The sequence below is a fragment of the Lutra lutra genome, chromosome 7 (genome assembly GCF_902655055.1).
Source record: "Lutra lutra chromosome 7, mLutLut1.2, whole genome shotgun sequence".
In the NCBI taxonomy this organism is placed as follows: Eukaryota; Metazoa; Chordata; class Mammalia; order Carnivora; family Mustelidae; genus Lutra; species Lutra lutra.
Genome location: NC_062284.1, coordinates 110,918,041 through 110,932,145, shown reverse-complemented (window position 1 = coordinate 110,932,145; position 14,105 = coordinate 110,918,041). Strand labels below are relative to the sequence as shown.

General features: G+C 43.6%; 1 protein-coding gene across 11 annotated transcripts in view; it reads right to left on the bottom strand.

Moving 5' to 3' along the window:
• The window catches only part of SYNE2 (spectrin repeat containing nuclear envelope protein 2), a 338,449-nt gene that overhangs the window by 96,725 nt on the left and 227,619 nt on the right, over positions 1-14,105 (bottom strand). For 9 of the 11 annotated variants that reach the window (XM_047738768.1, XM_047738772.1, XM_047738776.1 and 6 more), the window contains exons 62-66: positions 13,388-13,582; positions 12,553-12,627; positions 11,231-11,341; positions 7,256-7,342; positions 3,904-4,134 (exon numbers count right to left, since the gene is read on the bottom strand). In XM_047738768.1, coding sequence (XP_047594724.1) covers positions 3,904-4,134; positions 7,256-7,342; positions 11,231-11,341; positions 12,553-12,627; positions 13,388-13,582 — 699 coding nt within the window. Of the gene's footprint in view, positions 1-3,903; positions 4,135-4,293; positions 4,438-7,255; positions 7,343-11,230; positions 11,342-12,552; positions 12,628-13,387; positions 13,583-14,105 lie in introns of those variants that run through there. The other 2 variants (XM_047738778.1, XM_047738779.1) reach the window with 2 other exon arrangements.

Sequence of the window (14,105 nt, the reverse complement as noted above, 5' to 3'; positions counted from 1 at the left end):
CTTTAGAAAATACAGTTGAATGTAACCAGCATAGCACAGTGGTTAAGAACACAGACACTGGTTGGCTTAGTCAGAAGAGCACGTGACTCTTGTAGAGTAGTGAGTGCGAGTCCCATGTTAGATACAGAGATTACTTAGATGAACAAACAAACTTAAAACAAAAACAAAAACACAAACACTGGAAGTCCACTGAGTTCAGATCCCACTTAGCAGCTGGGTAAACCTAAATACCTTACTTTGCATGAATGCGCCTTCATGTCATCTGCAAAATGGGGGTACTAACAGAACTTACCTTCTAGGGTTACTCGGAGGAGATAGGAGTTAAAGTCCATGCACTCTGGCCAGTGCTTGACACACAGTCTATGCTATTATTATTCCACCCCTCCCCCCATCCCAAACTTTCCTAACCTTTTCCTGTTCCAATCCAAGAGTCGAGTCGTAATAATAGCAAAAGAATTTCATAGAACTCTTAGAAGGTTCTTTCCCTTCTCTTTTTCAAGTTAAATAAACTTCTAAAATATCAGAAGAAGATGACAGAAGAAATAATTTGGAACCTAAAACATTTAGTCATTGATACAACTGGCCAATTTACACACGGATCTAAAAACAAATACGCTAGATGAAGTAAGTTTCCCTGTAAGTCACCGTCATTGTATTCTTCCCCAACAAGTCGAGTCAGCCCTCCTCTGGGACTCTAAAGCCCAAGCGGTCACACCAACTGGCTGAGCACACACCAAGCAATAGCGGCATTTGGAGTCTCACTTCAGCATTGGGGTCGTGTGCGCTAAAACTTGCTCGACTAGGAAGAAGTTCCGCTCTTTGAGAGAAACTGAAGGAGAAACTATGCTTAAAACACATTTTCAGGGGGCACCTGGGTGGCTCAGTGTATTAAAGCCTCTGCCTTCCGCTCAGGTCATGATCCCAGGGTACTGGGATCAAGCCCCACATCGGGCTCTCTGCTCAGCAGGGAGCCTGCTTCCTCCTCTCTCTCTGCCTACTTGTGATTTCTGTCAAATAAATAAATTAATTAATTTAAAAAAAACGCATTTTCAGGGGTGCCTGGCGGGCTCAGTGGGCAGAACATGTAACTCTTGATCTTGGGGTTATGAGTTTGAGCCCCACAGTAGGTGTATACATTACTTAAAAAAATCTCAAAAAAACCAAAAAACACGGGCACTTGGGTGGCTCAGTCCTTAAGCGTCTGCCTTCAGCTCAGGTCATGATCCCAGGATCCTGGGATCGAGCCCCAAATTGGGCTCCCTGCTCAGCGGGGAGTCCGCTTCTCCCTCTGCCTCTACCCCTCCCCCCTGTTCGTTCTCTCCCTCTCTAATAAATAAAATCTATAAGAACAAAACCAAGATTTTCAAAGAATGTATTCTTGTAACTCCACTATCCAAGCAAACTACCTGTATCCTCTACAGACTCCTCTACACTTAAACAACACGTAATCATAGATTTTACAGTGGCTACAGAGTGTACTATAATTTTGTGCTCCTTTTTTCCATGTAACTATTTTATGTATACTTTACACTTTTACACATGTCTATAGACATATGCTTCATGATTCCTACTTTGCTAGCTGCAAGTGGATATTCTGTGATTCATGTAACTTCCTTATTGGGAAGACTTTAAGCTGGTTCTGGTCCTTCCCATTTGTCATTAACACTGCCACAAATATTCTTCTTTCTGGGTTATTTTCAGAGGGTGCATTTAAAGTAATGGTGTTATTAGGTCAAATAAGATGGACATTGTATATTCTGATAGCTGACCTCCCCAAACACTGAGGCAATCGCAGAATAGTGCACACAGAGTTTTCCAGGATGATAGAATTTTTGCCAAGGCAACATGGGAATCAAAACAACAGCTGTTTTGATTCACATGTTCTTAACAATCAAGGCTGAACATTTCTTCTCAAATATTAAATGACCAAATATAGTTTTTTTCTTGACTGATCTGTTTGCTCCTGTCCTTTGGACATGTTCCCACTGGGAACTTCATGTTTTCCACAGGAAGGCTTTATATATATATCAATATTAAGTTTTATGTGCCATGATGTTCTACAAATGAGCCAAAGATGGCCCCTCTCTGGGTCCCTATGTTGCTTATTTTTTTTTAAGGGTTTAATTTATTTGACAGAAAGAGACACAGCAAGAGAGGGAACACAAGCAAGGGAAGTGGAAGAGGAAGCAGCAGGCTTCCTGCTGAGCAGGGAGCCCAATGTGGTGCTAGATCCCAGGACCCTGGGATCATGATTGAAGCACCCAGGCGCCTCTATGGGGATTACTTTTTCACAGCAGGCCAGAACCATCAGCTCAAATCCTACTGGCTCCAAACTTGAAGTGGGACCCACATCTGCTCCCTATCGTCAACACACAACTCTGGGGTCTGGAAGACCCTCGCCTCTGCTGCCCTCTGGAGCTCTCTGACATCACCTAGACACACAAGCCCCTCTGGATTCCCTGCTTCCCTGGGAGTTCCTCTGCTTTCCTTCCCTGCCAGGTCACAGCCCCACCTCTATTCCCTGCCACAGCCTCTGGAAGGGCACCTACAGAGAGAGGGACTTTCCCAGGCCTTGAGCTCCTGCCACAATGTTACCCAAAGCAAGTCTGTTGTATGCTACTGCCACCTTGTGGTTGTGTCTTTCCATTGCCAGCCCCCAAATCCTTGATCTCCCTACAAGGGGCATGAGAAGGGGATTCTGGTGGTGATCAAGGAAATCAGCATGGGGTCATCTGGTCTGCAAAGCAATCAATGGGCAAATCTATCCTGGAGAGCTTTGCGTGGCTGAGACAACATCTTGAACACCTCAGGTGCAATTTAGCACAACACTGCTCTGTGCTGTGGTACGGTCTTTTCCAGACTCCTCTGTGCCTCATCAGGCACACAGTAGTGCCAGCATTTAAGGGAACCCACCCTATCAAGAGCTGACTTTGGGTGTCAGAGGTGAGGACTTCCTGGGGAAGGAGGTCAGCCTATCCACCTGGGTACCCTATGAAGCAGGCATTGGATACTGTAGGGTTGTAGACCTTAGTGCGGAAAGGGGGATGATGAAGGAGGGGCTACCCACAGCTCCAATGGGCTATCATGGGAAGAGTTCCGCTGTGGCTGGGACAGTGATAAGGGGGCACTCTGAGAGGATGTCCTCATTCCTGGTGTCCACTATGGCAAACAAATGAGCCAATCAGGCTGAGATATTGGACCAAGGGTGATCTAACCACCCTTGGGGACACTGGATTATGCTATGGTGATGTCATCATTCTAGCTTTTCCCTGGAGGGACAGAGAGATCCCATCCTCTTGGCCAAGCCAGCAAATATTACTCAAAATGACTAAAGGCAAGGAGGTTTATCTCCCTGCCCCCTGTCCCCCCACCGCCACTCCCCCAGCGAAGAGTAGGAGCACTCACAGTAAAATGGCAGCAAAGGCCTTTTATGCTGTATCTGTGATCTTGCAAGTCAGGCTATTTGGTTTCATTTCAGAAGAATGGAAGTTCTAAGGACTTACTATGAATACAAGTAACAGCCTTCACTGAGCCCTTCTCATATACTTGATATACCCGACACTGGTTCTTGTGCCTTATCTCACTGAACACTGCAAAGTCCTATGAGATAATTGACTGCATGAGGAAAATGAGGTAGAAAGCTAAGGTCCCCAAGTTCACAGTTAATGTGACGGAGCTGGATCCGGATTCTACATTCGGAGCTTTTAGCCACTATGGTCTCTCCAAATACTCTGCTTCCATAAATCTCAAAGAAGTACCCCAAGAACAAAAACCTGAGGCCAAAATAAACACAGGGGTCTGAGTAACAGGAAGAAACACACTGTTGCTTTAAGAGAACTTCACCCAGTCTTGGAAGGTGATTGGTGAGGCGGCCAGCCATGAACTCCAACCCAGGAGCCTTACCTGGCACCCTACCAGCTGCTGTTCCACCACCTGCTGCATGTCTGCATCTAACGTTTCCGGCTCGAATGCCACGTTGGCTTGGTGCAGCCACAGCTCCAGCTCGGCCACCTGGGTCTTGCAGGCATGGAGGATTTCCGCAGGCTTGGGCCCAGATTTCTCCACCGTGGACTCAAAAGCTCCTTGCTTGTCGGAAAAGCCCAGAGCAGCAGCCTTGAGAGGAGGTGTGGCACCCTAAGATAAACCCAAAGATAAGCCAGCAGTGAAAAGCCATGGAATCCCAAGTTTGCAGATTTGAGCTTGCAAAAGGCTGGGAACTTCCAGCATTTCCCCCAGTTATGAGAAAACAAGTAAATAAGGGCAGAAGTAGTAAGAAAGAAGAGAAAAATGCACCTCCACACTCATAGCAACTATCACGTGACCTCCTGCTCCAGGTTTCCAAGCAGCCGACCCGCATGTACACAGGTGGTGTTCCCAGGCACAGAGGACGCAAACGCAGTTCATTAAACAGCGAGTGGGCCCCGGGAGACAGGGGAGACAGGTGAGAGAGTGAAAGGGTGTGTGTGTGGGTGTGTGTGTCTGAAACTTTGCAGCGAATTGGCCAGCGTTTGAATTTGTGTGACACATGATTAAGCAATGCTTACATTGCTGTGAGCTCTGATCAAACAGAAAAAAAAAGGCTCTTTACACACCGGCTGGGATACAAGGAAATATGCCACACACTCAACAAGTAGATTTTAAAATATTGTAGCTTTTCCTTTCTTTTTTTTTTTCCCCTGACATGCATGCTACTACTCATCTAAATTTCTCCCTGTTATAAGTAGTGTGAGTCAGCTAACGAGCTTTAGTGGGGGGTAATCTGGAAATTTTTCTTCTGTTCTTATGAGAGAGTCCCTGAAACTGCTTTTCACTGTCTAGATACTCAAATATTACTGAGTTAAGGTGCTTATACTACAGTACAAAGCAAGCATGATGTAAGATGTGTTCTTACTGAAGCACCTGGGTGGCTTATTGATCCAAAAGAAAAATTTCTTCTGGATACCAAATTGAGTATTCTATTAATAATATAGTAGATGTTTTCAGGAATGCCTGCCTGGCTCAGTCGGTTAAGCATCTGCCTTCAGCTCAGGTCATGATCCCAGAGTCCTAGGATGGAGTCCCACACTGGGCTCCTTGCTCAGCAGGGAACCTGCTTCTCCCTCTGCCTGATGCTCCCCGTTTGTGTGTGTGTGCACGCGCACTCTCTTTCTCTCTCTGACAAATAAATAAATAATCTTTAAAAATATATATTAGATATTTTCAATATGGAAGTAAAAGATCTGATACACAAATATATTTGCTTCTCACATCCTTTTCCGGAATACTGAAAGATTCTATCAACCCTTCTAGAGAAATGCTTTCAGGAATTTGTGTTTGCTCTACAAGATTATTGATCTCAGTATTTATTATGATTACGATAAGCTACAATATTTTCTATATAAGACTTTGCTAACTACATGTTAGCATCTAATACAAAACAGTTCACAAATGTATACCCTAACTCAACTCAAAGGCAGAAAAATTCCCAATGTCTACAGAATTTTGTACAACAAAGGTAAACAAAATAGGTAAGTGGTAACAACATGCAGGGTGTGACAATATCCATTTTTCACACACATGGTGAGTATTAGGAAAGCTGGCTTAGAAGTGTCTCTGAGTTGCACCTGCTCCCCCGACCATGTATTAACCTCACCTGTATGATCTTTACTGCCAAAACACTATTTCTCCCGTGCCTTCAAGTCAATGTTTTTATTTAAGAATCACCTTTCTTGAAGAAAGTCTTCCGTGGCCTTGTGTTTCTCTGCACAGTTGGGTCTGCACTTGGGAGTCACCTGGTTTCAATTTTCTTTTTTAATCCTGATTTTTTAAAAAATCCAGATTTCTTAAAAGCAACAGTTGTGTGATTTTACTGCCAGACACCAACTGCCAGTCAACTAATTAACTTCTAGTTTTCAGATATTGCTGGCAAAGGTTGGGGGATCCTCTTTTTTGTCACCCCAAATAACAATCATTAATATTACCTAATTAGGCTGTGATAACAGATTTACCATCGACCTTCTTTATTTATTCAAAAACATTAGTTGAGCACCTATCATGGGCCACACACATTTTTTAATGGCAATATTAAGTTTCTTTCCTTTTTCGCTAACTCACTGAATTAATGAGAAAACAAGGAAGCTGGGTAACTAATCTGGGCTTTACTTGCCAGTTATTTGACACTGAAGAGAATCCAAAGGTGAACGGAAGGGGAAAAAAGAATATTTGCAACCATAGAAACTGCACTTGCAAAGGTGCCCTGGGAAACCTGCCAGTAACCAGTTCACCCACCCCTTTTTATAGTCAAAGAAACCTAAGTTCATTTAATGCTTAAGCAATTCAGTCACTCCCATTTTACCACTTTGCTTCTGAGAAGCTTGGGCCCACGTGTAAGTTACTTGCCTGAGGTAACACAGCTCTGCCATCTTTTCATTCAGAGTCTACAGTTTTTCCCCATAATTACACCCATGCTAAATATCTCTTCTAAATGACAGCCCTAAATTCTAAAACCAGAAATGATTTAAGTGACTGTTTTATGATTATGCATTTCGGGGGTGGGGGGGCTCAAAAGTATTACCCCAAGCATTTCTTGTTAAAGAGAATTATGTCCTCTCTACCATATAACCGTAAATTAGTAATACCCAACCCTTTACTGGGCTCAGGGGCCAGGCCACCATGATTCAATCCCTGACTTCATTATGCCTTGGGGTCCACAAGTCCACATTCTTCACATGACTTTGCTGATGCTCTAGCATCCAAGTTAGGCTCTCGCTTGGTGAATGTCACACAGCTTCGTTTCTGCATCGACACACCACTGATCGAAGTAACGGGATTCAGTTAAAATGCAAGCTAATTTTCTGGCGGTGGCTGTATTTCATGTCAAAATACCGATGCTTTGAATTTACTCCTTAATATTTTATAGTCAATTCTACAAATATTTCTAAGTCTCCCCGCGCCAGCACCACCATACACAAACTTGTTACATAAGTTACAGCTACAGAAGAAAGAAGTAGCTGTTGGTGGAAAGGCTAGCTCGCTCTGGATATTTCAGGGTGAGCAAGCACTGAATCCTTCCTTGCTCTGCACCATGCTTACATGCTAGGTCATTATCTGATGGCAAATCTTCCAGTTTTCCGGCTTGCCAGCACATATGAAGATGCTGAAGTTGACAAAGAACTCTTGCCTTGATATACAAAGTATTGCAAACACAGAGAGCTGGTCAGCTCTGTGTGCTCGTCCAGGTACCCGAGCAGTTTGCTTGTTACCGGTAGGGACTTACCTCCTCTCTTTGGTTGGGACTTGGTAAGTCTGGTGTAAGACTTTGGGCCACTGGATTATCACATGTGCTTATTTTCTCAGCTGCCTCCTGTAAGAAGAGAACCAGAAGTCCAGAAAACTTCCTGCCTTGGCTCATTTTACGTATCACCTGATTTCAGAAATGTCCAGAAAAGTCAGGCACATTTAGAGAAAAGTTGGTTTGTTAGGGGGGGAAAAAAAAATCAGTTCCCTAAGGTTTATCTTTATTTGAAAGACTTGAATTTTCCAAAGCTCTCTAGCTAATAAGAAACCTACGAGGAAATCTATACAATTCTGTATTTAAGTGGATTAATAGGAGAACTAAAATTAAGTGAAATTATATGCTAAAGGCCACCTTTCAAATAATAGAGGGAAAGATTAACTTATGAAATTTGGGAACTATTCTGGTATTTCATGAGAAAGTATAACCAAATCATTGTCTCACTCCTAATAATGGATTCTAATTGTATCTAATATTTATTAGTTAATTTTTAGAGACAGTGCAAGCGGGGTTGGAAGGGTAGAGGGAGAGAGGGAGAGAGAGAATCTCAAGCAGACTCCATGCCCAGCATTAAGTCCAACATAGAGGTTGATCTCACAACCCTGAGATCATGACCTGAGCCAAAATTAAGAGCTTCTCAGTCAATCAACCAACTCGCCACCCAGGTGCCCCTGTATCTAATATTTAAATGTAAAGGTTATATCCTAAAAACTCTCTTTTAAAAAAGTGAATCTTTTTCTAATCTAGGAGTGGGGAAGGACTTTGAAAGCATGACAAGAAAGGGAAAGAATGTTAATATTAGTAACATAAAAAAATAATACTGTTTACCTTAAAAAGCATCATAACCTAAGTTAAAAATAAATGAACAGACTGAGATAATAGCTTACAATGTGTTAATATCCTTAATATATATCCTTATTAAGTCAGTAAGAAAAACATCAAACCCTATGTAGACAAGAAAGTCAAAGGGCATGAGCAAGCAATTCATAAAAGAAGAATACAAAACAGGAACACCTAGGTGGCAGAATCGCTTAAGCGTCCCAATCCTGGTTCCAACTCTTGGTTTCGGCTCATGTCATGATCTCAGGGTCATGAGGTCAAGCCCCACATCAGGCTCCTCACTCAGAAGGAACTCGGCTTCAGACTCTCCCTCCCTTTGCCTCCTCCCCCCATGCCCCGCCCCTTGCACATGTGCACACGTGCTCTCTTTCTCTCTCAAGTGAATAAATACATCTTTAAAAATAAGAATACAAAAGTCAATAAACACATATTCAACATTCTTAGAACATAAATGTCATTTAAACCACTGGATAAGCCTGGCTAAAACTGAAAGTAACCCATGTCAGTCTGGGGCATTTCCATGCATTCCTGTAAGGAATAAAACTGATACGGTGTTTCCAGAGGGCAAACTTTCTAGTTTGATAATGTGTGTGACACTTAAATGGATGTATACTTTGATCCACCACTCCCACTTATTAAGTTAACCAAGGTTAAACAATGGGAAAATGATATCTACACAAATAATTAATACCATGTGGTAGGAAAAGTATAATCGACCAATCTTGTTTGTTACAAGCTGAATGATCTCAGACAAGTTAACTGGGCTTCTCTGAGCCTCCGAGGTGGGTCTACTACCACCTCACTCATGCATGTGATTACTAAACAAGATGACATATAGAAAGCATCTAAAAGTAACAAAATGTTACTTTTCAGCTTTTTATATTGAAAACAAGGGCTGTTATTAGAAAGGTACAAATCAGAACTAAAAGTAAAGCTTAGGCAAAATTGGAAAGGGAGGTCAGGATAGTGAAATCTGCAAAGGCTAAGAATGCATTTTATTCAGCAGATGATCAGAATTGGTAATCAGATAATGGTTTTAGGAAGAGTCATCAGTTACGAAGATGCACTCAGAAAAATAACTGGAGGCTCTAAAACCAATTAGAAGGCTACTCCAGAAGCCCAGGGCAGAGTCACAACTGCCTGGAATAGGATGGCAAAATCATGGGAAGGAGGATGTAAAGACTGAATGGACATCACCTGGCCATGGACTGGACATGGAAGGCAAGAGAAGGGATGTACCTGAGAGGACTCTGAAGTTTGTCTTAGACTCTGAGGAAATAGTGGTGCCATCAACAGACATGGAGAAATTAGAAGCAGCAGTTTTTGAAGGAAGTTGTTAAAATGATTTGAGATGAAGAAAACACATCCAAAAAGAGAAATCTATCAGCAAGGCAGAAATGTAAAACAGACTTAAAGGAAAAGTCAAGACAAGAGGCTTGATGAGGGATCACTGGCACAGAGGGACTACCAAACCTACAGGAGGAGATAAAACTGCCCTGAGGGAAATGAGAGAAGGAAGGGGACAGAACACCAGACAAATGTCCACCATGATGTGGCTGGGGCAAGAGAAGGTGACAGAGGAGGGGCTGCAGGGAGATGAGACCAGAGGGCGCAGAATTTAGGAAGCCAAAGGAACTCTGCATTTCAGGAAGGAAAAGATGCGGATAGTGTCTAAAGTTGGAGAGATTAGTAAGGATTAGGACTCATTAAGGGGCACAAAACTGATGTTTTAGAAGTCACTGGCAATTTAAACATAGCCAGGGGCAAAAATTTGATTTATAATCAGGGGCCAAAGGTGAGAAGCCCCCAGTAAAGACTTCTGGGTATGAACAAGAGGAAGCATAGTAATGGACCCCAGGAAGCAGGATCGAGAAAGTCAATGCATTAAAGTACCAAGCTGAGCCCAGTACAGGACATAAACACGTAAAAGATAAGTTCCTTGCCATTCGCTGAACTGTGTCCGTATGCGCATAAAAGTGTGGTAAGTCCTAACTGAGGTTCAGAATGCTTCCAGAATGAAGGGAAGGAGGAGGCTTCTTGGAGGAGGTGGAAGATGACAGGTCCTGGTGGGTGAATGAGCATGCTGTCTACAGGCAGGCTGGGAGAGAAGGGCATTCTGGGCATGCGAGGCAGGCTCTAAGACAGTCTGGGCTTTGGGATGCTCAGCTGGTTTAGAAGCATGGAGTCACGAGGGAGAAAGACTTGCTGGAAATGGGGAGACTGACTATATCTCAGATAGAGAGGGAAGGAACTGGTCAAGAGGCAGAGTCTGGTGCTGAGGTTTAATGAAAGGACTGGCCTGGGGGCAGGGATGGTGGGGGGGCAGGGGGCAGCCCTGGACCAGAGCCAGGAGCCAGGGGCAGGTGGCGATGATGCTGGGATATTTCAGAACAAGGGGAAAACATCGTTTTCACATTAGCTTATAATGATTTTCCAAGGTAAGGGCACTTGCCCTTTAGTCTGAGAGGCTGGAGAAGATTTGGAAGGTCACAACGAACAAAAAGAGATTAATACACATTACACACTACCTTGTTCAAAAAGAGGATTAAAGGGAGACTCCTCTCCCAACTACTCCCAAAAGAGGTGTGTCAAATGCTTTGAAACACTATGGTGAACCTTTTAAAGAGGGGCTCCTAGGGGCGCCTGGGTGGCTCAGTGGGTTAAACCTCTGCCTTGGGCTCAGGTCATGATCCCGGGATCCTGGGATCGAGCCCCACACTAGGCTCTCTGCTCAGCAGGGAGCCTGCTTCCCCCTCTCTCTCTGCCTGCCTCTCTGCCTGCTTGTGATCTCTCTCTGTCAAATATATAAATTTAAAAAAAATCTTTAAAAAAAAATAAAGAGGGGCTCCTTTGAGTTACGTTAGTCCGAGTTCTCACATATGGAGTTCTCGGAAAATACTCTCCTGTTATCACTGAGTACACAACAGAAATGCAAATAATAAGCAAGTACTTGGCTGATTTTGAATTTGTGCAGAAGTAATGGTGAGAAACTTAAAACAAATTCAGCCCCCGCAAGTTCCCTCCCTAACAGTCTTTCAACCAAGAAATTCCTTGGACTTACGTCCTTTACTATCCCTGTGAACCCTCAACCACCAAATGCATTATGCTCAGTATTACCTGAATGATGGTTCCAGAGGACGAGGATGCTCTATCTTCCTCCAGATCCCTATCATGCTTCCAGAGTAAAGACCAAGACCCAGAAGATGGTTCTTCTTTCTTATCTCCGTTCTAACACAGTAATCACAATGGATTAGTGACTAAGTCATTTCCTACCATCCTCACAGCATCCTACTTACCTCTCTCGGAAAACTCAGTTTATCAGGCAGTGTAACCATAGCCCTTAATCCCCCACCTCCTCTGTTTTTCACCTCTTTCTTTGGCTAACTAAATCACAGGAGTCCAAATGCGGTTGACCTCCCTGAAGCCTAAAAGATATTCTGAAAAGTTGGAAGTCAGCTCACATCTCTCGAGAAGGTTCTTTAAAATGGCGCTTTAGGAATTTCATCTGCTTTGGTAAATGTAACCTAAAATGTTATCTTTAAATAATGGCCAGAGGAACATGTGTTTTGCTGTTGGCAAAGACAAACAGTGGATATTATAAACGTATCAGCTCAGAGACAAATAGAGGTCTTAAATTAGAACCACACGCCCAGGCTGTCTGGTCTTGGCCCCAGTTCCTCCTCTGTTCTCACTATTCCGTCTGCTGTGAAGGGGCATAATCAGATTACGAAGCTGTCTGGTGGTCTGAGCGTACAGCGTGCCTGTGCTCTCCCTTGTCCTACCACTCTGTTCCATGCTGTCCTGGTCCATAGGGAAGCCGGTGGTTCCATGTGAGAGTGGAGCTACTTTAACAGTCCATACAATGAGCAGAGAAAGTGTCTAGTGGTTACATGTGAGACACAGAAAAGACCAATTGCTGCAAAAACAAGACCCATCATAACTTTTGTTTTTAAAGTATGAAATGAAAATTGATACCAGGAAAGACAACTGTCCATGTCCCCTTCAATCTGTTCTAACAAAGTCGTAAGGATGAGTAGTGTTAGCTGCTAACACAATGCTGTTTCAGACTAATAAATCTGGAAACAAATTCAAATCTGAAAAAATAAAGTTCTACAAAGCACACTGGGAGTGCAAACCCAGCAACATACTCTCCAAACTTCAGAGGATATACTCAGAAGTCAGGATATGACTAAGAAGTTCACCTCCTCCCTTCTGCTAACGAGTGTGTCTGAATTACATTTCTCCCACTCGGGCAAGAAGTAGATTTAGACGCACTTGACGTTAATAATGTAGGAGAACGGCTTCAATCGCCCTTATAAAACATCGGCATTACATTTTAAAATCCTTGTGTTTCCATTCATTTTTAAGAGCTTCCCATTGAACTGAACTTCTTTTAGTTTAGTTCTTATGCAATGTAATGAGAAAATCATGTTCCTTACTTCGCTCTTCAGGGAGCTCTCTTCTGCCTCTTCCGTGAGCGCTGGCAGGAAAGACATAGAACCGGTTTTGTTCACCTGAAAGGCACAGCACAAACATTTGTAGCCGCTTTACTAGTCAACATCCCCAGGATCCTGGCCCGGCCGCGTCTTTATGTAGCTAATTCTTCACTCGCTTAATTGAAGAAGCCCACCCACGTAGGTCAAATCCTGTATCCCTTTTACCCACATCGCTCTCTGTGGCCCGTCCTCCAACAGTTCAAAATGGGATCCACGGCTGTGGGCTCCAAGTGGGCTCAGAGAGGGGTCGGGTCTATTTTTGACTTTGCACTGGGCTAACCAGTTATGATAAAGATCCTTCCAGGGATGCTCCCACCCTCCTGCCCGTGGAATTCCATTCACACCTCAAGTAACCTGGACCTAAGAATTCCAGGTTGAGTTCAGAACAGACTCAGCCAGAGGATTTATATTCCCTAGTGAACAATCTCAGGCAAATAGTTCCACTTTTAAAATTCCCATAGGCCAGGGGTGCCTGGGTGGCTTAGTGGGTTAAAGCCTCTGCCTTCAGCTCAGGTCACGATCCCAGGGTCCTGGGATTGAGCCCTGTGTCGGGCTCTCTGCTCAGCATGGAGCCTGCTTCCTCCTCTCTCTCTGCCTGCGTCTCTGCCTACTTGTGATCTCTGTTTGTCAAATAAATAAATAAATAAAAATCTTAAAAAAAAAAAAAATTCCCGTAGGCCATCACCCTAGATGCCACAGGCTTTTCAGGGGACAAATAACACCGATTCAGCACTCCTGTGGGGGAGTGGGACCAACATTAGCCTGAAGTCCTACCCACCTTCCACTCAGAATCCCTCTCAGCCACTCCCTCCTCCTCTGATGCTCCACTTGACGGCATTTCTTGTTCTAATGCTGGTTGGTCTTGCTGTAAATGCTGGTGAAGGGATAGTATGGCTGCCTTCAGGTCCACCAGCAGGTTCTCTTTCTTCTGGTTCAAACTCAGAATCTGCTTTTCCATACCTTCGATATCTCCCTGTGCAGAAAGAGCATTTGCATCGCTGTGAGCCATCTGAGGCTGCTGCCTGCCCCCAGGAGCTTGCATCATTTGGTGTAAGGGGGTGATGAGTGTTCTATGCTATTCGGTGTGCAGAGCCAGGAGTGAATGTCTGGGATGGTACAGCTCCTCCCCATCCTGGCTGTGTTGCCAAATGACCTGGCAAGGGTTTATAAGCTCCCTCATAGGACAACTTAGCTTCACTGGACACTCGGTCCATCAGATTCACACTTGTTAATACTAACACTTAGTTTTGCAGAAAACACAACAGAGTTTTCTGAAAAGGTAAATGTTAATATGAGCAAATGTGAATTTTTTAAATATCAACTACTGAAAGGTTGACATATTTGGAGGATCTGTGTAACTGGCCAAACAAAATTTTCCACACGATCAAGCATGATGTCATAAAACCATGCACGGTTAGAAGATCCATTCAAAATACAAACAGGCCAATGAACCTTAATCCAAGGGCATGAAAGTTCAATGACATGGCTTTGGATTC